The 26,310-nt window shown below is 39.0% G+C and overlaps 1 protein-coding gene across 1 annotated transcript in view; it reads right to left on the reverse strand.

The window, feature by feature from the left end:
• nphp4 (nephronophthisis 4) overlaps nucleotides 1-26,310 on the reverse strand; it is a 165,150-nt gene that overhangs the window by 123,194 nt on the left and 15,646 nt on the right. The window contains exons 3-6 of the mRNA XM_060882077.1: nucleotides 18,198-18,352; nucleotides 17,800-17,864; nucleotides 9,012-9,167; nucleotides 2,132-2,268 (exon numbers count right to left, since the gene is read on the reverse strand). Coding sequence (XP_060738060.1) covers nucleotides 2,132-2,268; nucleotides 9,012-9,167; nucleotides 17,800-17,864; nucleotides 18,198-18,352 — 513 coding nt within the window. The remainder of the gene's footprint in view (nucleotides 1-2,131; nucleotides 2,269-9,011; nucleotides 9,168-17,799; nucleotides 17,865-18,197; nucleotides 18,353-26,310) is intronic.

Consider the following 26,310-nt stretch of genomic DNA (forward strand, 5'->3'; position numbering starts at 1 on the left):
ATTCACCCTCATCATGGTGCGAGCGAGAGCTCAAATCTCCACGATGCCACAGAGATCCCTAGCTAGGAGTCGAAGAGAGCACAACAGAGTAAACTGGCTGTGCTGTCAGGGTGGGAGAAGAGTCACTCTGTCCTCTGCCAAGTGGCACACTAACCAATCGTGGGTGTCTGTGAGCTCATGTATAAGGAAGAGGGCGGATTGCGCTTTGTATGTAGCGTGATGTAGCATGAGCAACAGTTCTAAAGAGTCATGGGGGCTGATTTCACGAGTCTTGGAGGAAGCACATGTTGAGTAGCTGTTGCATGATATGAAGGAGACAGTGAGTGGAAAGTGATAGATTGTGGGTTCAAATGGGGTTCAGGAAAAAGAAAAAAAAAAAACAAAAACATTTTTTCTCATCGGATCCTTTTACGCCATCTAATATGTGAAAACCTCTAAAGATACTGAAGCGCGGTTCATGCACCTGAAAATCTGAGGAAAAAAATGATAAATTGCGAAGGCCACTGCCATAAGACCTGTGACATTTTGCTTATCTTTGTAAAAAAAAAAAAAAAAAAAGAAGTATAGTGCTCAGTTTTCTGTACTCGTGTTTCTATTTATTTATTTATTTATTTTTCCCCAATACTCAGATACTGGTATTGTATCACAAAGCAATGCTGCATGTAAAGCAGCAGAATGAACAGAGTGCATTAATCTAACTGAAACTGAGATAGCGCATCTGTGTAAGTGTGACAGTGTGTGTGTGTGTGTGTGTGTGTGTGTGTGTGTGTGGGACAGAGAATAAAAAGAAAAGCATTACATACAGGTAGACACCCTCTGACAATCAAGCCCCCTGATGCAGACACACCCACATGCACACAAAGGCGTAAGAGAAGGAATGAGAGGTTTATCATGACAGCGATATCGATTCTCACTTTCATCCATCCGTCCTCTTTCCCGCCCTCTCTCTCTCTGTCTCGAATGAGTAAATAAGTGCAAGCGTGTAAATGCATCAGTGCTGTGTGCGGCTCCTCTCACCTCCCGAACGACAGAACGAACAAATGTGGCTCTGTAATTACTCTTTATGAGAACTTTGCGACGACGGGGCCGGTGCAGAGTGAGTAATGATTATGCTGCATTGTATTCAATATAAGACGTGAAGTCTGTTTCCCACGTGGGTGTGATAATGACAGCAATAACACTGAGTGAGAAAGCAGTGAACAATGAGACAGCGACCGACACACACACACGCACACACACACACACACGATGGCTTGGCTGGTTGAGTCCAGATTGTATCATTACATCTGCCCAGGGAATTTGTGAGTGGATGGTGATTATGAGCACAGAGTTAGAAATCTGTGTGAAATATGAGTAAGGCATACACATGCTCACAAAATCTCTTTAATCGAAAGTCTATCGTTACTAATAACTTCAAGCGATACCGCTTAACAGTGGCGATGTCATGCTAATTGTTACGAGATGTTCGGAACGTTCCTGAATCAAACACGAGTCATGAATGAATCTGTCTCAACAACTAGGTTAGCACTGCAGGGCAGGGGGTTCGATTCCCTTCTCCTCACTTGTGTGTGTGTGTGGAGTCTGCGTGTTCTGCCCACGTTTTATTGTTTTATGCTTTAGTTTATTAAGATCAAGCACTTGGGGCAGAAATGGGTTCGAGATCACTATTTACTCCAAAAAGTAAAAAAATTTTTTTTTTTTTGTTTGTTTTTTCAACTTTTCCATGAATACATTAAGAAAGAATTGCAATGCTGAACTTGCCCAAAACAGGCAGAAATTAAATTTTTGGCCTCTAGTAAGTTTAAGCATTAATACAGATTAAACCAAACCGAATGCAATTCCAGAGATTCAATATGCAAATGAATATCATTTTAAAACAAACACACATTTTAAAACACCAGCGCACATTGTGTTTTTAGCCTCAAAACAAAATTCTAGTGTTTTACTAACTTTCTATTGGTTTCAAGAAACAAATACAATAGAGCATGTCAGGACATTTATCTATTTAAGACATCTTACTTTTTTTTTGTAGCATACAAAAGTGACTAAAAAATGGGCTGGTGTACTCGAAATATGAAAATATTAAATAGCCTTTGAGTGCATTCGGAGATTAAGGTGATGGACATGTTACCGTGGTGTTGCGATCATTGTTAAGTCTCTCTAACAAATCTGCCTCGAAGGCCTGGACGGAGGGCGCGAGAGACACACACACACTATCCAGCACGCATGAGAATGCTGGCATCAGCCGAGGTCTCTGCAGAGCATCTCCTAAAAACACACAAACAGGAAGAGTTTCAATAAAAGGGGAATGTTTGGAGATTTTTAGAGTATATAAAGATTTCTGAGTATTAAAAATCCAATGTGATTTCTGAAATGCAGCATTTACTTATTTTATTTTATATATATATATATTTTTTAATCGACCCCTGGCACATTTCCGGTTTTAACGTGCCACGTTTTGGAGCTGTTAAACATAACGAATGCGCATGGAAGTGAAGACCATCTGAACGTAGCCACCTTTCCAACAGTAGTAAAAAAATGCGATTCCACTCTGAATCAACACAATAAACTGAACCAAAACAAACAAAAGATTGCATGTATTTCTTGTTTTTGTCAATTTTGAAAAGCTTTTAAGCCAAAGGACAGAGCTGTAATGCTAAAGAAAATAGATGTGTTCTAATTATAAAAAAAAATAAATGTTACGCACCAAACAGACTACTAGGGATGAAAGCGTTTAGTTTTTACTTTTCAGTATATAATCACGCATTTTTTTATTTTGTCTGGGAAAAGACAAAAAAACAAAAAAAAAAAGATCTTGAAACAGGAAAAAGTCTATTATCTAATCATGAGGTCAAGTGATTGCAATGGTTTAATCAGAACTGACAGAGCAGCACCACTGCTACTGGAGAGTTTCACAGGAAGTTGGCTGTTTATCACAGGTTTTAACAAGCCTGAGGCTGAACAATCCAGGATCTCCTAATGATTGTTTTTATAAGTGGCTATTCAAAGCTATCCTGCTTTTTAGACATCTCTGTGATGCATAATGTCTACATGGCCATCTATTCATCTTTGAGCACAGAATTTACTGAAGTCCTAGACCTAAAATGCCTGTCTCGCCACTAATCTGAACATTATCGCATCCTCTACTTCCAGTCTTCTCATCAAGCCCAATCTGCCCATCTAACATATACAGACAGCCTCTTTAAAGTGAGACAGCTGTTCCTCTTTTATAGCACTTAAACAGGGGATCTGATTAGTGGGGCAGATATGCTATTAAGGGCCACCCAAAAACACCAGGGCTTTTAGCAGTTGGCAGTTCAATCAGACATGAAAATGAAAAAAGAGCTGAACGCGATTGTTCAGAATGAGGTAAGAAAGATTGTGCTAGTGTTTGAGAGTAGACTTCTTAGTAGAATCCATTTTAACACAACTCGGTCATCAAGAAAATGTAAAAGGGGCCGCACATTAAAGTCACTAAGAAATGAGTGCCATTACACTATAACGGCCTATTGAACAGAGATCTAAGTGCTGGCTCGCTAATTGTCTCTGTAGTAGTTTGTAAAATTCTGACAGGGAGCACAAGGAAGCCACACTAACATGACCTCTTGTTATATGTTGCAACCTCTAGAGCAAAGACAAGATGGCTGGCGACAAGATTTTTTTTTTTCCCCATTTTGGGATCAATAAAATACACCGTTAGGTCTATAACAGTGAGCATTACACAATCGTTAGAATGTCGGAATACATGTAAATCTGAATCTATCACCCACAATGCATTATGGGAATCATTTTTCCCCAAAAAAGCGACTCTGAATAAAGCGTTAAATAAGAAATGTACACTAAAAATGCACCCTAAAGTTGATCATTAACCAATAAGAGCAGGTTCAGTAGTTTACTTTTTATATACTTTTTTATAAGTATGAATGAAATGATTACAAATGCATTAAAGTCAAACATCACAAGGCAAACTGTTGGTTTTTTTCCTACAGTTTCCAGTCATAATATTGTGGAAGATCCACAAGACAAGTTAGAACCTGCATCACTTACAACAAATAAAGTTTGTTTAGAGCCAGCTCTAAAGTTAGCCTATTAGCTCTCTCTAAAAGCTGCTTTTTAAAAAATTAAAAAAGAAATAAATAAAAGGTTCCATGATACCTCCATTATGGAAAAAACTCAAACTGACTGTTACAGCTCTGAAACTGGAGGCTCCTTCCATAAATGTTACATGAACATCGTTTATTAAAGAAAACGCACCATCATCAATTATCTTTGTTTCTTGGTTAAATAAAATCATGTGCTTCTTTTTTTTAAAAATACTGTGACTATAGAAACAGGGATTCCCAGAACCTATGATTTGAATTACAGCCTGGATTCCTATCACAGGCTGAAGAACCAGGCATGAGCATTTAACAATAATAAAAACGATACCACGGCACGTTTAGAACGTATGAAGACAGTAGTTGCAGCTGTAGCACAAACGACAGATTTATATTTAAGCACTCATTATAATGCGTTATAGTTTCTACATCGACTAGTCATAGCCAGTGACAGGTGAAATGATTGCCATTGATTATGTCGTTACAGTGGGAGAGTGTGGAATGTTAATGCTGAGAAATCTGAGGTCCTAGCATTCATGTGGATCTTACTTTGACACATACCAACCAAATATTCATCGTTGCAAACCAAATATCCCACTTCGTGTCTTTCAGCAGGATAATGCACGCTGCTGCACTGCAAAAATTGTTCAGGAATGGTTTGAGGAACATGAACAGAGGTTGGCTTCAAATGTCTCTTTAGGAGACAACAAATTTTAATTTAAGCTTCATGGAAAAAGTGTGAAGTAAGCAATTCATAAGAGTCAAAGTTTCCAAGGACTTCAGGACAAAGGAGTCTGTTTTTATGGTAGAAGGACAAGCTGTGCAAATGTAACTATAAACCATTAACATGTACTTTGTTTATTATAAATGGGTCATTTATTAAAAAGGAATAAATCATCATAATGTAGAATAAGACACTTAAGAGAAGTGAAACTCCACTTGCATGTCATGCTGCATCACACCCCAATCCACCAAAGTGCATTTTCTTCACTGGGACACAGTGTGCTATGTGTTTATTCCTTACATAACATCCTGTTCAAAAGAATCCTATATACATTCTGGCACATCAGACTAGGCTCTAGGAAAACTAGACGGTTTTAATGTCATCACCCAAAACCGGCTAAAAGAGCAATTACGCAGGAATGTTATGTTCCAGAACCATTAGGCTCTCTTGGGAAAAACAATCTTTCAACTTTATAAACCAGTTTAACTTTGTTTTAAACACATTTTTAGATGTTTTAGTCCTTTAGGCTGTCATTGTTTTCCTGCTGTTCTCAGCACTCTCAACAACAAACCAATTCCACGGCAGCAATGCCAAAACTACCAGCCAGTGATCACTTCATAAACTAGTGTTGCTTTGAAATTGAAAATTTCTCTCTGAAAGGCCAGAAAGAGGCTCAACCTACAGGCAGCATGCACCATTCGTCCAACATTCAGTTTTTAAGAGATAAATATAGAGCCAGCATCTTAAAATACCTGAATATTACAAGAACATTCTCCTACATCCATAGACAGAGAAAAAGACCTTGATGACGTAAGACCGAGTCAGTTCTCATATTTCACAGTAGTGAGATGAAGCTTGATAAAAGAACATCATTTAATCACACTCTACAGTGTCACCAGATGAGGATGGGGTTCCGTTTCGAGTCTGGTTCCTCTCAAGGTTTTTTCCTCATATCGTCTTGGAATTTTTCCTCTTGACTGTTGCCTCACTCTTGCACATTAGAGATAAATATAAATTTCATTTTAAACTTTGTAATTTTTGCCCTGCAACAATCACTTAAAAGTGATATGGCTTTAAATGAATGAATGAATGAATGAATGAATGAAGTGACATATGGCTAAGTTTGGTGACCCATACTCAGAATTTTTTCTCTGCGTTAACCCATCCAAAGTGCACACACACCGTGAACACACACCCGGAGCAGTGGGCAGCCATTTATGCTGCGGGGCCCGGTGAGCAGTTGGAGGGTCTGGTGCCTTGCTCAAGGGCACCTCAGTCATGGCCGGCCTGAAACTCGAACCCACAACCTTAGGGTTATGAGTTACATTTTATTTGCACAACACTGTATTTGGCCTTTTTTTTTTTTTTTTTTTTTTATTTAATTTATTTTTTTTAAACTATTCCATTATTAAAATGACCAAAAAGATGGTAAGGACAATGGTCAAAAACTCTCACTTCTCTGAAAAAAAAAAATCATTATCAATGCCCATAACTCGTTAACCAGTCTGTCATACTTTAGAATAAGTTGATCTGTTTTCCAGGCATGGGATAGAACATGGACACTGAATCTGAATTAAATACTAAAAAAAAAAAAAAGTATTGGAAAACATAAAACAGAAGCACTAAAATATTAACTCTCCACATGAAACCAACATCCCATGCATATAAAAATTCAAAATACTTCATCTAAGGTTTTCAGGTGCACATTTTCTTAAAAACACTGCAACAAACCTCTTTTGGGCCAATTTTTCTGCATGAAAATATTTCCAATAAAAATTTTGAATAGAAATCATTCATTTAATAGGGAGATAGATAGAACTAACAGCAACAATAATAATTGTTGTTTTTCAATAATGTACTTAGTAATGTAATAAAATTATTTTGCTCTGGGACGGCAGAACCTGCACCGCTGCCCCGATGTGGCTAGATCACGCAGCTTGAACGACTACCACGCAGGTGCTGAAAGAACAGCACCACTTCAGCACCTCTGTTGAGGAAAGCAGAGGAGCACATGGCCAGGGGGCAGGGGGGCAGAAGTGAGCCAAAACAGGCAGCCAATCCACGCAGTGGCAAGAACTCCTCACCATACAAGAGAAAAAAAATATCCTGGGGCATTTCTCAGGGTACAAGGCAGGTACTCGTTGAGACTCTTCTGTGTTTTGGCACCGAAGTAGTGCTTTAAACTTCCCCTTGGCGTCCTAACAGCTGAATCACTGACTTTTCAAACAACAAGTGAAGACATACATCTTCCTGAAATATTTAAATTAACACTTACTTACTTTACCTGTATGTTTAAATATATTACAAACTAAAAGCTATATCTCCTCCCAACAGAATTTTTAAACTGATGGTATCCTTAATCTGTGACCTAGTGAAGCAATATTGTATTCACTGACTTCAAAGCACTTTTGTACATTGCTCTGAGTACATTGCGTCTGCCAAATGCTGTAAATGTAAATGTCCTTGTGTCTTCCCTCATCCCTGCTCTTTCCCTTTCCCTCACACCGGAAACTGCACCAGCACCGAAACACCGCCGGCGTCACCTCCCCACATCTCTCCTGCACCTCAATTCAGCCACCTATCTTCACCTTTTTTGTAAATAAAAGATTTTTATTTTTTTACACTATCTCCGTAACTGGTGTGTCTGAGTTTAGCTCTCCGCAGCTAATGCTGAATTGTGCTGCTGTATTTCTAGATGCACATAGACATGAAACTGTGGACATGAACAATATCACAATGTATTTTACAATACACATTGCATGTACATGTATGTTCATGGATGGCTGTGTGAAGGGAGTGCTCATAGGGTCTGTCTATGGATAATGTGCATGTGTTCTGTGTGTGTGTTGCAACGGTAGACAGGATTCTGTAAGATGGGATATTTGTGTGAGTCCAAGTCAGTGGTGCATCACGCTATCTCACTTACAGACAGAACTCAAGACACACACACACACACAGTCCAGCAAAACACGCTAGTTAAACCAGTGTTGCCAAGAAAAAAGAAAAAAATGACAGACGGACAGACAGACAGGCAGACAGACAGGCAGGCAGACAGACAGGCAGACAGGCAGGCAGACAGTAATCACAAACACACAAAGGTTCTCATGGTTATTGTTTTTCTATTTAATCGATTATTAAAACAATCATCTCATTCAATCAGACAGAGCTTTAATTCAAATTACCCTGCATTGGTTCTGACTGAGGTGTGAAAACTATCAGTTCAATTTTTAATCGATTATTACGCTGCATGTAAACATTGCTAATTTGTTATTAATTACTAATCTTTCCTAAACATTTTTTCTTTACAAAAAAGAAAGAAGGTGATCAGTTAATGAAGAAGGAAAAACTAGGACACCTTCACACAGGAGGTAATATTTTATAGTTATTTCTCTGAATTTGTTTAAAGAAACTGCAGTCTGTTTTGTTGTTGTTGTTAACATTGTATAAACATCGTATAAACTGAGCAACAACTTATTGGTATAATAGTTTATTATTTCATGAATTAATAAGTTAAATGTACCAAGACTGCAAAAAATACTATCTAAGCTTGCAAAGGCATTTTACATACAGACAAATTTAGCTAATACATAATAGTTACACACTGCAAGCTTTAAAATGATTTGGCAATAGAGTAAACATGTCTGAGGGGGAGGAGGGGGAGGAGGAGAGAGAGAGAGAGAGAGAGAGAGAGAGAGAGAGAGAGAGAATAAACCTTTTGAAACTCTAGTCTGAGTGTTGGTGGATTAGCCACGTGTCATGATCAGCTCTTTCTAAATATTTCCCTCTACTCTGTCAAACTCACAACAATCCATTCCCCAGTCCCATAAAGCCAGGTTTTATTTACTGTAGAAAATTCCTACAAACAAGTTTCAGAGGAGATGAATGACAAATTCCCCGACACAAGCAATACACAAGATGTATAAAGTGCATCTGATTATGCCCGAAGCTTGACTTTCGAACCAGCAGAATTCAGAGTCTTCTTAAAGCCAAGATAATACAAGCTGTGCCCAAGACTACAAAGGTTCTCCTGCTTCAGTCAAGCGGTTACCGATCTAATTTGATTTTTTTTTTCCCTTGATGGTTCTGAGTAATATCATCCTTTAAGCTACTTTGAGGACTACTTAAAAACCTTAAAATCATCTCTTGGATTAGTAGAGATTTGAGACCCATGGCATCATGGGTAATCTTACCTGTGCTGTCAGTTGGAGGAAGGACTCCAGGGATGAGCTCATGGCCAGAGACCATGATATTGGGTGGGAGTAGGTGCATGATGGGATTGAGGGCAGGATGTGGCTGGAGATAATATAGCAGCTGAGTTCCTTCTATCGCTGACAACACTGCATTCACTGGGAAGAAAATAGTGAGGATTAATCAGAAATCTGACCTTTGAACTAAAATGTTTTTTCCTTTTAATATTAAGTTCAGTACCACTATGTGACATCATAACCAAAATAAGTCTCCATTAAATTCACGTTTGGCAAAGCAAAGCAAAGCAAAGCAAGAAAGCAAGCAAGAAAGCAAGAAAGCAAGAAAGAAAGAAAAAGAATTTGATGAAGAATTTGCTATAGACAGACAGACAGACACAGACAGACCTTTGTCACTGCATACAGATACATGGCAACATGATGCCATACTAAAACTCAACCCCAGCACAGACAGTAACTTCCTATAGCCTCTAAAACAGATTTGTTCTCATCTTTACTTCCAAAAGATTCTCCATCTGAGACAAGAGCAAAACTGACTTCTCGGTAACACAGAGTGTTTTTACTGAACTGAACCTTTTACTGAAGAGTCAGTTACGGGAACAAATGACAAACAGACAATCCACAGAATTAGGAGTGTAACAATACAGAAAATGAAAACTCCAAGCAATTCTGATACATTCATGGATTAATACCACAAGAATTGAACAATGTGTAGTAATGTAAGAATAAGCAGAATATCTGGGTTTAAATTTACAATTATATTTTACAAGTAAGATAACCGGGATAAGTTTTTTTTCTTTACAGTCAAAGTTGGCTTTGTTTATGAATCTTTCAGTATAGTTGCACACAATTTTTTTATCCTCACATGTACGGTGATAGAAGTCAGTCAGCCAGCATGGTGTACTGCACAGCTTAATTGCTTTTGCTGATGCACACAGAATTCCAAAAAAGTCAAAGATCACTGAGCTGTAATGTCTATTAAATGGTCAAAATAGACCATGGCATGCAACACACTAACGACACACCCGATGTGTCACTTAGTGTTGACTTTCACCCCTCTGTTTATACTATTTAGGTTGTTGAATAAAAACAGATATTAGAAGCTATTCATCTGTAAATATAAAAGTGCAGTAAATCATCACACATTGCAGCTCCTTACATCCACTTCTCCTGTTTCAACATATCAGCTTCTGCCACTGACTGTTCACTTCCTGCCTAACATACCCCACCCCACCCCCCTTGACAGGTACAGTAGCAGTGTAATAAATAATAAATAATCAAATGTTATTCACGTCACCAGTCAGTGGTTTTAATGATATTGCTGATTGATGTATATGATTTGAAGCTGATCTAGATAGATAGATGTACTTTACTGAAGCCCAAGGGAAGATATGGGGTGTATAATATTTACAGATATGATAAATGCATAATAATTCAAACTATAATGTTTGGAAATAGTTGGTGCATTAAAGTGCATGTAAATTACATTGGGATACAAAATATTAGTCTCTACATCCAAAAAAAAGAGTTCTTATTATTTAATGACATCATAACCTCCAGAAAGAAAATCCAAGTTATAATTATAAATGTTAGAATAATAATAATAATAACAATAATAATAACAATAACAATAATAATAATAATAATAATAATAATAATAATAATAATAATAATAATAATAATAATAATAACAAAAATTATTATTATTATTGTTGTTGTTGTTGTTGTTGTTGTTGTTGGTGGTTTTAAATTTTTCTGTTAGTCATCATATTTTGAAAACAAATCCAGGTTCTGGGGAAAAAAAGGAGTCCTATTACCTTAATCAATCAAGGTTCCTCAAGATGAAAAGAGCATTCCACTTTAGCCCACTCCATCTCAGCTCCCAGTATCTAGCACTTATCTTATTTTTCCTTGTTTTTAACCTACACTTATCACCAACTTCAGCAAATCCTCCACATCCATCAAGTCGACATGCCATTACAGACTACTGCTTCCTATTCACATCTACATCTGTAATTCTGACCTTTTCAGCCAAAATGTTGTCTCTTGTTGTTTATTAATTAAACACACATTTATTTTACAGAATATAACAACTGTAATAATGTATAACAGTTTCTAATCACACTCTCCAGTGTCACCCAAATGAGGATGATGTTCCCTTTTGAGTCTGGTTCCTCTCAAGGTTTCTTCGTCTTCCATCTAAGGGAGTTTTTCTTTGTCACAGTGGCCTCGGTAACCTCAGACTTGTTCATTGAGGATAAATACAAACACGTTTACCTCTTTGCATGATGTTAAATGTTCTGTAAAGCTGCTTTGGGACAACATCCATTGTTAATAGTGCTATATGTATAATTTAATTATACAATTAAATGTGAATTGAATCTAACTAAAGAAAATGTAAGAATCTGAAAAATTGTTGATGTCATGAATGAAAGCCATTACTCATTCATTCCTGCATGTAGAAAGGTTTGTTTCATGTAAATTAAGGTCTGCTGATAGATTCTTCAAGGTTGTGTATCATTCATCAGCCGAGCTTATTTGACACTGAGTCATTTGTATGTCAAGCTTGAATCTGTGCTCAATTCTGTGTGACTATGAACTAGGGATGAATATTCAAACTGTGTATGGGTGCAAAAAGAATGCGATCAAACGTCTGCACCTCTTTTAAACGTGCTCCTTGATGGCTATTAAACTCACAAACGAGTCTTAAATCTTGGCACTTCAAACCAAATTCCTTGCAGTTCCTCGTTTTCATATTGTGATGTGGATTTGAGAGACATAGTGGCTACTGTATGCAGTATGCTTGATGCAGGGTGCACATTTCCAATAGCAAAAGAGTGCAGAACCTTTCAATAAGGACGCAGATCCTTCTGTAGGCTGGTAGAAAAGTATTCGATCACTTCTGAGACTTTACTAATGTTTTATAAAGAATATCTAGATGTACTTTCAAGACAGAATGAACCTAATCAACGGGAATGTCTGGGTTAGCCAGGGCAGCGGGGTTTTTTTTTTTTTTTTTTTAGGTACTGCAGAATCCTTGTGAGATTATCCACTGAAGCAAGCATGAGTCTTGGACATGAAGTGTTTTCAGGAAGTTTGAATGTTTAGTGCATCCCGAGCAGCAGAAGGTGAGTGAAGAGGACAGAAGCTCTGAGCAGTGGTAGAGCACCCGGATGAAGAGCGTCATTGCTTTTGAAAGTTTGCTCACCCACGGTGTAGAGAAAATCTTTACTGGTTGACAAATTTGTAGCAGTGTCTCATTTCCACCACAACATCACCCACCAACACATCTTGCATAAGTCTGATGTAAGACTTTCGGCTGTTATGTAAACAGAGACCGACCTCACAACCTATTTCATTAGTGACCAAGAGCAGAAAGCTCACTGCTGTGTGTGTGTGTGTGTGTGTGTGTGTGTGTGTTCAAATCTTGGATCAAATGGCATCACAAGGGTTTGATTTGAATTTAGAAGCCAGACGATGGAAGGACAGAAAGAAAAAATGAACAAGGGAAGGAAGAAATGAAAGAGTTGGTGAAAAAAGAGAAAATGAATAAGGAATGTGATGCAAGGATGAAAAGAAAGAAAGAAAGAAAGAAAGAAAGAAAGAAAGAAAGAAAGAAAGAGATTAGGTCAAGTGTTCATTAGTTACAGTAATAATTACAATACAAATACTGTACACAAACACACACACACACACACACACACACACACACACACACACACACACACACAACCCTCTCTGTTAGCTGTTAACACATCACAGAAAGCAGAATCTGTCATTAGGATGTTTTTTATCTCTCTCTCACACATGTACACACAAACACACACGCACAAATGCACACACGCACACACATAGCAATTCTTTACTATGTAAGAAATACTATGTCAGTCACTCGACTAGACAAAAGCACCTTAGTTTACACGCAAAAGAAAACCAGCCTTTTGCCTCTCCCACACACACACACACACACACACACACACACACCAGCCACCACCAAACACTTTTTCATTCAAGAAACAAATGAGTCGCACATATGGCCAAAACAAGAACACAATTGGTAGCGGCATGCCATCGCTGCAGCCATAATAGCTTCTGCTACACTCGCATATAGCATCTGCAAGATTCAGTGTGTCTCTATATTGTATGTGTGTGTGTGTGTGCGTGTGTGTGTGTGTGTGTGTGTTTTTTTGTGGAAAAGTCTTGCAGCATGGTTATATTAGCTATAATCATATAAAATAAGCAACACTGACATCTTAATTGCGGCGTGGCGCAGTAGAATAACATGGCACGCTTGTCAACAACGCATGCACAATGACTACGGAGTTTACTTGGCTTCCTTTGCACAGCTAATGGGGGGAGATTTCCACTGAATGTAAATTCAGTTAGCTCATCTCAGCTCACTCCAATGACTCAATAAATGCCTCAACTAATTACACCTCTCCATCTGGGGGGAAAAGTGAACGGACGCAGAGAGAACTTCACTGCTCATCTCCAGCGAATCAGGCACAATTAAAGCTACCCTTTAAGAACTGCTGAATCAATTCACTCTAGCGCTCAGACACTGCAACATTTCTGCTGCCTTCTTTTGAGCTCTGGACACATACATAAGGAGCAGACCAACCATCAAAGAGAAACAACAATGATTATTCTGTTTGTTTATCTCTCCATATATTCCATTTTATTGGAATAGAAATTTAAAGACCTCCCTTTCTCTGTGTCACATTGACACTCAAACCGAACAGATAATTCATTAACATGGCAAGTGGATTTTTGGGAAAATGATTAGTCTAGCCTGGTGCTATTGAAATTGTCTAAACTCCCCACACTCCTTCCACACACACACACACACACACGCTCTGTGTATAGTGTTGGCCCAGAGAGTATCAGGTCCATCCAGTAGAAAGCATTTGGTTGTGTTCATTAGTGGCCAGTGGCCCAGTGGGCAAAGGAACACACAGTCAGTGCTGCTTGGCATCAGCCTCTGGCACAGAGCACCCTGCAAGAACTGCTAGTGTGCGAGGTGTGTGTGAGGTGTGTGTGTGTGTGTGTGTATAAGAGAAAGAGAGAATGTACGTAATAAGTAATTATGTCACTTAAGATATTGAAATAAACTGAATAGTGAGGAAAAAACTACACAAGTCATTAATCAGGTTTGTGAACCAGTACACACCTACATCTCCACAGTGAATCAATCAGGAAGAAAGCAGATGATGTGATGAAAATGTGAAGCTTCTGAAAAGGAGAGGAGGGGAGAGGAGCGGTAAAAGGAAGGAAGAAGGAGAACAGAATTGAAGAAGAAAAGAAAGAATTTAAGGTAGGTTGTGGGAGGGAGGAAGGAAGGGAGGGAGGAAGGAAGGAAGGAAGGAAGGAAGGGGAAGAGAAAACTGCTGATTAAATAATGATTGAGATAGTGTGCATGCGAATACATCAGTATGATACATATAATAAAACTGCTATATTTCGTGTGTGCGCGTGTGTGTGTGTTTGTGTGTGTGTGTGTGTGTGTCAGAGGGTCACAGGGACTGAATTAGTGGTAAGATTAGCCGCACTGAGAGCAGAGCAGCAGCACTACATTAACACTCCACTCGTGAGTCTCTCCGAGGGCACGGGCTCATCTGCTACAGCACGTCCTCCTCACATGGGGAATAAAGCAGCACTCCTAATCCCATTCCTCTCATCTCCTCCATTTCCTCTCTCTAAAGTCCATTCTTGCTTTCTTTAAAAGGTGAAAGGGACTCTCTTTTGTTTGTCTCTCGTCGAACAGGAGCAATAATGCTGTTTAGTTCACACTGAATAAACAAGCGCACATTGTGTTATTTCAGCGATTTGCCATAAACGTTCAGTTCTGTAAACCGATTCTTTAACCTGATCCCTGACCGATCTGCATTCAAAACACGCACATGCTAAGTTTTAGTGTGTATTCAGCCAAAGAACAATATGCTGAAATACAATTAGTCATCCTTGCACCTACATTCTAAGCTGTGTGTTTTCAAGAGCAACACAATTTCACACACAGAGACGAACTGTGGCTCCAATAAAACGTGCTACTGAAGAAAAACAAACTGGACCACTTTATTTTAGTATTATCACCTTATTACTATTGTGCTGTTGAAAAAAAAGTGTGGATACATTTTCAAACAGAAGTTCAAAGGCAAATCCCATTTATATCATTATGTCCATAGGAACAGCTTATACACCTTGTATGTTTTTTCTAATTATAAACAAATTGAAATTGTTGTCATGAGCTTCATCTCATGGTACCCAAAACAGACCTTTTGAAGGGTTCGAAGGTTTTTTGAAATTCAATCACTAAGAATAATAGGAAATCCAGTTACTGTTAGTGCCCAATAACAGTCTAGAAAGGTGCATATGTTTGTTTAGTGGGTCACTGAGACTGGGTCACAAGGTGATGAATTGCCCCCCATTATCTACCCTGGGACTGTACCAGAAAGTGAGTGTTGAGTTGAGGACGTGCACATAAAAGTGCACGTGCAGTGGTGTGCTCAAGTGGTTAAGGCTCTGGGTTCTTGAGCGAAGGATCAAGTTCAAGCCCCAGCACTGCCAAGCTGCCACTGTTGGGCCCTGGAGCATGGCCCTTATTGCTCCCTGCTCCAGGGTGCTGTATCATAGCTGCCTCTGCATGCCGAGCTCAACCTCCTCAGTTGGGATATGCAAAGAAAAGAATTCCACTATACTGTAATGTACATGTGGTGATAATAAAGGCTTCTATTCCCCCATTTCAACTCCAAGTAGCTGGAGGATATGCATGGCAGCCATGGTGCCAGTTAATCTATAACAACACTTTTTTTTTAACTTGTTAAAAAAGTATAGAACTTTTAATATTACTGTAAGTAGATGCAGTATTGTATTTATTACACAATTCATGGATACCCCAGCATGGGAACATCTACACTGTAAAACATCATAGCCTCATTACTCACTCACTCACTCACTCACTCCTTTTCTACCGCTTATCCGAACTACCTCGGGTCACGGGGAGCCTGTGCCTATCTCAGGCGTCATCGGGCATCAAGGCAGGATACACCCTGGACGGAGTGCCGACCCATCGCAGGGCACACACACACTCTCATTCACTCACGCAATCACACACTACGGACAATTTTCCAGAGATGCCAATCAACCTACCATGCATGTCTTTGGACCGGGGGAGGAAACCAGAGTACCCGGAGGAAACCCCCGAGGCACGGGGAGAACATGCAAACTCCACACACACAAGGCGGAGGCGGGAATCGAACCCCCAACCCTGGAGGTGTGGGGCGAACGTGCTAACCACTAAGCCACCGTGCCTTTTTGTGTATTTATATATATTCAGCATTACGGTGCTGAAAATAAACAACTTCATAGCGGTAATGTATTGCTACACTAGTGCTGAATAATTCCTCATTACAGCACATTTCAATGAATTGTATTTATTATTCTCAGTATACTTAACACACACAGGAACTGGTCAGTTTGCTGGCCTTCTTAAGGTAACAATGCCCTGGTGCTCACACAGGCAGAAAAAAAACTCAGTTTTTTGGAAAAAGGCCCAAATGAATTTGTGCTACCAAACTGACAAGGGTACTGAGTACCTCCCAAAGTTCAGCACCAGCCCTAGATAACAAAAATATACCATTTTCCTTCCATCCCAAAAACAAAAAAAGCCCTGTACTTTCCCCCGGCTGCTGATGATGCATTGTTCCCAGTCACAGTGCTGTTTGCTGGAGATAGCAGCAGAGTCGTGATTATCTCCTCTTCATAATAGAGCACACACAAATCCTTAAGTCATTTTATATAAAAGTGAACACTATTCTTCATAATGGACACCGCCTTAAGTCTGTGTTCAGAGTGACTTCCCTATTTAATCATTCCACAAGCCTATGCAATGAACCCAAGGCATGAAGCTACAAAGACTGTTGCATGCCTGGTTATAAGCCAAGTCACTTCACTTCACTTTCTTGCCATAAGTTTAAGACTTTTGAACCAACTTGTTATATGGAACAATAAACTCTAAACAGTTTCTACGGAATTAACTTTTAAACTCTGCTACTTTTTTCACAATGGCTGTAAAATTGTCCAGAGTTTTGCCTCAAGCAAGCTTTGTAATGTAAGGTGACTAGTAGGGATCGAAGTAACAAAGGCAACACAACAAACACAAACAGGGATTCTTTCTTATCCCCACCCCTTGCAAGCCCATCTGCCATTATATTTCAATTCTGTATTTGCCATTTCAGCTGTATTAGCATTACAGCATCATGAACATTATCCACAATTCAGCTGGGCTCTGAGTTCCAAAGGAACCATGCTGTGAAGTGGGTTGAGATCTAAGCGAGGGATAAGAAAGATGTCCAGAAAAAGAAGTGAGTCTACATATATTGTTAACAGAGAATGCACTGAGATCGTTTGCAGCTTTCAGGTTCACTTTAACACCATCAGGAACAAGTAAGTTCATTTAAAAAGAACCATGTATAAGTGCAAGCACCCATAGTGCCCAGTGTCTTACTAATAGTATACATGAGCTGTCATAAGACATGATTTATAATGCATGAAGAAGTGAACTAAACCACTTTATAAAAATTGTTCTTTATCGATTAGCCGCCCACCATGAACTGGAACGCACACCCTGTGCAAATATATAGCACTTTTAACACAATCTACTGCTGAATGGTGAATCTTTTGTTTTCCATTTTTGTCTGAGAAGAAGCCAGCATATGTGCGTGTGTGTTTGTGTATGTATGTGGTGAGTATGTGTGTGGTGTGTATGTATACTCACTCTGCAGTGGGTCCCTCATTGTCGGGTGTAGCAGAGCACGAGGAGTACCATGGAAGAGACTCAACCTGCGAAAGAGACAGAATTACACACACGCACACACACACGTAATCTAATAAACTAGTAAATTTCAACAAAAAAAAAAAAATTTAAGCGCAGTAATCCATTTAAATTATCTGATTTAAAGTCAGTCAAGTGCGAATGCCGAAATTTCCTCACAGTAACAAATAAACGTTTTTACAGGATTTTCATGAACAGCAAATTTCTGTGTGAATGCTCATATGAACGGTTTATGCATGAATCCATTCGTATCCAGCTTGATGAACGAGGTCTTCTGTTGGTCAGAGAAAAATGTGAAGAAGTTATAGACACATGCACACACTAACTGACTATTACTTTACCTGCCCTCTCCCTGCGCTTGTTCAGAAAAGAGCTGCAGGATACCAAAGCCCTGCCCCACTGCAGTCTGGGAAGCTTCTGTCCCAGCAGAAAGCGAAGCCAGTTCCACAACAGCCACCACTGAAGCCAAACACAGAGACGTATGGAAATATACAACCTACAGAGAACAAGACAGAAAGAGATTCATGTTTTTCATACCATAATTCACACTAATTTTCTACCGCTTGTCCGGGTCACGGGGAGCCTGTGCCTATCTCAGGCGTCATCGGGCATCAAGGCAGGATACACCCTGGACGGAGTGCCAACCCATCGCAGGGCACACACACACTCATTCACTCACGCAATCACACACTACGGACAATTTTCCAGAGATGCCACTCAACCTACCATGCATGTCTTTGGACCGGGGGAGGAAACCGGAGTACCCGGAGGAAACCCCCGAGGCACGGGGAGAACATGCAAACTCCACACACACAAGGCGGAGGCGGGAATCGAACCCCCAACCCTGGAGGTGTGGGGCGAACATGCTAACCACTAAGCCACCGTGCCCCCCATACCATAATTTAAATCACATAATTTATATAGATATAGAGCACTATGTACTACAAATGGGCAAACATGTCACGTGTTATGTATCTGATACGAAATGCTGAACACTAAGCCACCGTGCCCTCCAGCCTCATTACGTTAAATGAAATAATTTCTTATCTTTCACGTAATTGTCTTGACAAGTTTTGTATACTGAACACAAGTTTATTTGTTTTCAAAAATTTGTCTTGACTCCCTGTTCTTTGAAACAAAGCTTTGAGTTCACTTATTATTAGTATTTTAAGGCAGCAGGTGAAATTTGTGTTTATCCATTTTCTGTTACTATGCTCAGGATAAAGGACACGTGTTATGTATCTGATTCGAAATGCTGACATGTGTCTGTTATCTTAGATCTAGTCAATCAGAAAGGAAGAAGAAGAAAAAGTCAAAGGAGAATGACAATAACAAAGCCTGAGTGGGTGATGAAAAGTAGAAACTAGCGAGTTTTAACAGAGCGATTGAGGAATGAGGAAAACAACATCAAGCAGCACGTCTATAAAAGTAGACGGAAACGTGAAAAAAAGTAGAAGACACCTCTAATTAACAAGCTTATCTAAATCAGCAGCGAGCTTGCTGAGGTAAACAGCGTGTCCTCAAATTCTGCAGCGGTGCAGCGATGGCACTGAGATGAGAACAGATTCAGAGCTAATTATTTAATCCTGAAGGAAAGAGGTGAAGCGCGTCTCCTTCCCCATATCTGCAGGGCGGGTGTCTCCTTGGGCATGTCGAATGAAGCACAGGCCCTATCTTCACAATGACTGAACAGAAAGCTAAACCCTCTACATGGAACAGCACAGATGTTCTTTTTTTTTCTTTCTGCATTGAAAATTGGAAGTGGTTTTGAATGTTCAGATCTGAACGACTGATGAGAAGTAACAGCAATGTGCACTACAACAAAGCTCTAAAATCCAGTTAAAAACACAATTTGTTTGTGTCACAGTTAACACTATATTTAACACATACAGAAGAAAATAATCGGTGACGTGGCGATGTGATGAGAAAATAATCCACTATGCACTGATAATGTTTCACTTTAATGATAACAAGTCCTGAAATATTATTTACAGGGCAGCAGTGCCCTATTCCACATACATGAGCTCACAGATGCCCTTGACTGGTCAATGTTGCTGTGATTGACTGGGAAGAAAGATCAACGCCATCCCACATCCAAACACAGAAAACACAGACGCCAGGCCAAGTAAACAAAAGAATTTCTAACAATAAAATTGCATTAAAAAAATGCTTTATATATATATATATATATATATATATATATATATATATATATATATATATATATATATGCATATGCTGTGGAAAATATATATGTCAATTTAATTCAATTGCTTTTATTTAGATAGCACTTTTCACAATAGACATTGACGAACATCATTTCAAATTTTTATTGATTTTTCCTTAATAAGCAAGCCAGAAGGTTACGGTGCAAGGAAAAACTCCCCGAGATAAAATTAGACTCCCCGAAATAAAACAGATTCAAAATAAACCCAACCTCATCTGGCCAATGTGGATATTCGTCTATCCAGGTCTGCTTTGCCCTTAGTGCAGGACATTTACACCAGATGATGACAGTATCGAGCTGCTCAGATCATCTAACTGCTGCGAACAGACGAGCGGTTATAAAGTCTGAGAACTAAAACTGAGAGGCTTAGGAGAGCTTCTTCCTGCAGGCCGTCAGACTTCAGAGTTGCAGTCCTCTATTTATTCAATTTAATTTCAATTCAGTTTTATCTGTATAGTGTCCCAAGCAAATATTTCTATTTCTGGTCTATTCTTTATTTTTATTTCATTATTTAAATGCAAAGAGGAAAATGTCAGGTTTTTAATTATACTGTAAGTTATATATTGTGACAATAAAACCTTGAATTTGTGTTCTAGGCTCATGCTACTTTAACTTTTAAAACAAAAAGTGCCAAACAAATTCGATTTGTTCCTTTATGGATGAAATCAACCGATTTTTCCAGAATCCACCCACATCCACCCTGAGCTAACTCCTGACTCAAGATAACGATATATTGCATGGCTGATATATTGAGTCTGCCAACCCTCATCTCTCCCTCTCTCTCTCCATCTCTCTCTCTCCATCCCTCTCTCCATCTCTCTCTCCCTTCATCTCTCTCACCCTCTCCCTCTCCCTTCATCTCTCTCTCCCTCTCCCTCCATCCCTCTCTCTCCATTCCTCTCTATCCCTCCCTCCCTCCATCTCCCTCTCCCTCCCTCTCTCTCTCGCTTCATCTCTCCCTCTCCCTCCATATCTCTCTCCCTCCATCCATCTCTCCCTCCCCTTCCATCCCTCCCTCCCTCCCTCCCTCCATCCATCTCTCCCTCCCCCCATCCATCTCTCCCTCCCTCCCTCCATCTCTCCCTCCCCTTCCATCCCTCCCTCCCTCCATCTCTCCCTCCCCTTCCATCCCTCCCTCCCTCCCTCCATCTCTCTCTCACCCTTCATTTCTCCCTCCCTCCATCTCTCTCCATCCCCTTCCATTCCTCCTTCCCTCCCTCTCGCTCTCCCCCTCCATCCCTCCCTCCCGCTCGCTCTATCTTTCTCTATCCCTCCCTCTCTCCCTCTCTCTTACCAGTCTCTGCCTTGAGGTCAATCGTCTACTGAATTTCCTATTCAGATGCTGCCTCCGCTCTCCTCCGTTTTGACACTTTCCATTTCAGTGCGACAGACCCAGATAAAAGCAGCGCTCTCCGATTGAGTATCTTTTCCATCTGATTCTCGTTTCACACTCGTCACTTGGGAAAAGGCCTTGTTGAGAGACCTCGCAATATTCTACAGAGGAGACGTCTAGTCACATCTGCAGACTCGGGGATTCACTGATTACGTGTATATGTTGTATATTTTCACTCACAAAAGGGTGTGAACCTGAATGATGCCTTAGAATAAAGAAACCCATCATAACAGGAGGGAGAGGATAAATAAATAAATAAATAAATAAATAAATAAATCTCTGTCACCATGCTCTTAGGGTCATTTAATTCACTAGTCTTTGATTCCCAGTATCAAACTCTTGTTTGTTTTTTTCCTCTTTTGCTTTTCACCTTCTACAAAAAGTTATTTTGAAACCGTGAACTTATTCTGAATATCCTCTCTCTGCACACAACTTTAATCTAGATGCTATAGGATGTCAGGTCCTACTGAAATTAGCCCTTTAATACTTTGTTTCAGGTCCACCCCCCACCTCCACCTTCTTCCCAGCATACACACGGCACATACTGTACACAAGACGCATCAATCAAACCTAGACCTCAGCTGAACCCGTCAGATTTCAGCAGCCTCTAATTCTCTTTCCAATTTCATACAATATGAGCAGAGAAATCATCACACTGAGCTGGACTAAAAGTCAGGCACCTCTATACAGTGCTGGAAAAAAATGTAATTGTACAATTGTACAACATTGTTATACTGCAAGTGTCCTTTTTACTTTATATAAACATACCTGAATATAGATAGTGCAGGCAATTACATTTTTATGAAGAAAAAAAAATTTAATTTGCGTCTTCTTTATTGTGTTTAGGCTCATGTCTGTCATGTTAGGCTCCACAGTGGTGATTAATAGCTCATATCAAAGTAAACACTCAAATATTTATGTTTTTATGTAGCTGACTAGGAGCAATATATTCATCAATTCTTTTTTGGAAAATAAATAGACAAAATACAAAAAATACTTCAAATAAATACAATACGATGGCTGATGATATGAATGGGAATATATTGATATGGATATAGTATGACCGTTTATGAATATAGTGCATATTTTTGCAAACCTTTATATCTTCAAGGTGAACGTCATCACAACACGGATTCAGCCAAAGCCAAGCCAAAGTGCGACAAACGCGAACACAGCCATCATATGAAGCAATATCATACTGTATGAGTCTTCACTGGTTGTAGTTTAAAAGAAGAATCCAGTGTTTGTAATTTTGTCAGTCCAAGTAGTTAAAAAAAATAAATAAGTAAGTTTGGGGAAAAAAGACAAAACAAAATCGGTGTTTATGGCTACAACTATTGATTGTAATCAATAGTGTTTGTTTTGTCAGTCCAAGTAGTTAAAAATAAATAAATTAATAAATACATTAATAAAAAATTAGCGAAAAAAGACAAGACAAAATCGGTGTTTATGGCTACAACAATTGAAAAAAGAATAATCAGGTAATCCTGGACATCTGATTATTCATTCATTGCGAGATGAATCACAAAACACCAGTGATATGACATTTGAGGATTCACACCTCGTTTGTACAATAATCTCATTCTGCATGACCAGGAAGCATTCAATACATTTCAGTGATGAGAAATATTATTAGATGATAGATGAGAGTGAATGAGAGGTGGCGTTACCATGCTGTGAGCTTTTACACAGTCAAACACGTTTTCCATTGGGGATGTTTAAGCTTGTTTTTTTATTTTTTTCCTACTTTTGGTTCTAAACTTCCCTGATGAACACTAGAGCTCATAATCCTCATATCAAGCTTAATGATGCTTCATTTTGAAGGATGAAATCTCAGGGCTGGTTGCGTAATTACAAGTATGCAAAGCTTATTAATCTATCATTAATGAGCAGAAAAACATCAGCAAGGTCCAGTAGAGTACTTTATGTACCAGTCGGGTCAGTACCACAGCAGCTGTTCCACTTGGGTATCTGTGCCAGGACATCTGTAAGCTGTGGAAAGTTTCATTTGAAGCCATTCCCAATAGGTGCCACAGACGCCGGGTTTGAAGTTTAAGTTTGTGTTAGATATCTGCAGGAGAAAAGTGCAACTATTCGTATGTTTGCCTCTAACTAAATTGACCTGGAGGAACCTATGAGGCAAATCTTTGCTTTGAGATTTGAGGATAAAAACACTGCAGCTCCTGGATATTAACAACTGTTACCGCCATGGATTTTTTTATTATTTATTTTTTAACATCTCCGAACATGTTGTCACTTTTCAGCCATCACTTACGTACTTCTGCTTTAATACAAAAATGAAAAAATAAACAAATAAATAAAAATGTAAAACAATTCTATATAAAAATAGATCATTTCTTATGCAATGAAATGAAAGAAGTTTATCACATTACAGCATGTAGAAAGTGCAAAAAAGTATTCTACAAAAAAGATCAATAGAAATCATAGGATGTGATGTCATTTGCACTCCTACCTTTTTTTATTCTCTCTTCACATTTACAGTAACTGATATTAAACATGTCCAGAATTCCCACACATCCTCAGATAATACATACTGTACATTTGACAGTTTAAAATTTTGCTTTTTTCCCCCCAAAAAACTGAACATCTGTTTTTGTTTCTTATTAATTATATAGAACCTGCTTATTTCCTGTAAGTCAATAACAACAAAATAAAGGGACTGTTGATGAAAGTGTTAGAAAGTGACTGGTTCCTGGTGACTGGAGCAATTTGGTCTCCAGTTTAAGCAGGAAATACTTAACCCTGTCACTTCCTGTCAAGCATTAGTGCTTTCTAATCCTGTGTGTGTGTGTGTGTGTGTGTGTGTGTGTGTGTGTGTGTGTGTGTGTGTGTGTGTGTGTGTGTGTGTGTGTGTAAGCGCCTTTGAACATTTTGCTGGATGGTGCATGCAATCAGTTCTAAAAAAAAATGCAGCCAAAAATAAATAAAAAATATAATACTAATAAAAATGTAAGGAATAAGAGATGTAAGGAATAAAACCCAACAGGGTATAATAATATAGGAAATTAATCAATGATACGGAGTATGCATGTCCTAAAGGGCTTTATTCCTCAGGGGTTTACACAGTGCACTAAACCATGGGTTATATTCATTCTAAACCCCACATTTAACTGCATATCTCATGTGTAATTTAAAAGCAGGGTTAAGCACCTCTTATTACCCAGGGATATGAAACACTGACACTCTGAAGCAGGATTAGTAGCACTTTTGCAGTGTTAGCCCTGCATTGTAGTGCAAAACGTGCACAGTGTGAAATGATGAGGTGTTGACCTTACAGATGACGTTACAGCTAGACACCCCATCAGGAACTGAACAGCACGTGTCTTGTAACATGTGAAACCCAGGATGTAGCAACATTTGAAGGCACCAAAACACTAAACATGAGACAAACTTAAAAATGCCTAAAAAGCTGTGATTGATAATACCTGCTCAGGCATCAGAGACAGACAGACAGACAGATTTGTTTGTCACATATACACCGATCAGGCATAACATTTTGACCACCTTCCTTATATTGTGTTGGTCCCAATTTGGCAGAAGCCCTTATCCAGAGTGACGTACATACAGTAAGTGCTTAATGCTGACTCACTAGGTTACATACTTAAGATACCACTAGACCCCTGAAGGTGTTCTGTGGTATTTGGCACCAAGATGTTAGCAACAGATCCTTTAAGTCCTGTAAGTTACGAAGTGGAGCCTCCATGGATCGGACTTGTTTGTTATCATATCCCACGGATGCTTTTCAGGATTAAGTTCTGGGGAATTCCGGCCAAGTCAACACCTCAAAGTAGATGCAGCATAGAGGTGCGCATCTGGTCAAAAGAATATTAGAAATCTGTGAAAGACAATACCTGCTCAGAGATACAATAGATAGATATATTTATAGAAGCATTTGCTTGTCACATATACATTACAGCACCCAACTTTGGAGGTTGGGGTCAGAGTGCAGGGTCAGCCATGATACAGCACCCCTGAAGCAGGGAGGGGTAAAGGCCTTGTTCAAGGTGCCCAACAGAGGCAGCTTGGCAGTGTTGGGCTTGAACCCTGATCAATAATCCAATAACCTTAACCACTTGAGCCTCAACAGAAGTAAACAGAACTGTTCTTTGTTTACGAGAAAAGCTGTTATTTTAAGCAATATTGTGCTGTATTTATAAAATCATGGTTGTAAACATGCGAAACTAGAAGATTAACCCAAGGTTTAAGAATGTACAGTGTGAAGCATCCGATTATGAATAGCCAGGATTAACGGTTAACCCCGGATTAAAGTATGAGCAGTGTGAAATGTGAAAGTTACAGAGTCACCGTCACTGCTGTTGCGGTTCTACTAAACCCTCATGCTGAAGTTTTAGCAAATAATAACTGCTGCAATTATTCTGTCAAAAAAAAATGGCACTCGCTTTTATTAATGTTCATAAAGTGTCTGCAGGGTAAGTGCGGAGTTTTATTATTTCAAATCAGTTATGTTTTAATGTTACAACAACCTTAACGATTTTGTTGAGATTATTAAATATGAGAGAGCAGGAGTTTCAAGGGCTAGTTCATGTTAGCTTAAAATAATTAGCTGCTAGTTAGTAGCTGATGGTGGAGTCTTTCTACTGGTACATGTTCAGGTATAAATAACACAAAGCAAACAAATAATTCACTTTCATAAAAGTTTTTTTTTATAAAGAAAAAGTTTTTAGGTTTTAAAAAAAATAAAAAAATTGAGATTTATTATTTGAAATTTTAAACAAGCTTCATTTCTTTCCCCTTCGAGTCATTAAACTAGATCGGGAAGTGTCTTATCCATCTCGTTCTACTTATAGAGTAT

This window comes from Tachysurus vachellii, chromosome 11 (assembly GCF_030014155.1).
Source record: "Tachysurus vachellii isolate PV-2020 chromosome 11, HZAU_Pvac_v1, whole genome shotgun sequence".
NCBI classification, from domain to species: Eukaryota; Metazoa; Chordata; class Actinopteri; order Siluriformes; family Bagridae; genus Tachysurus; species Tachysurus vachellii.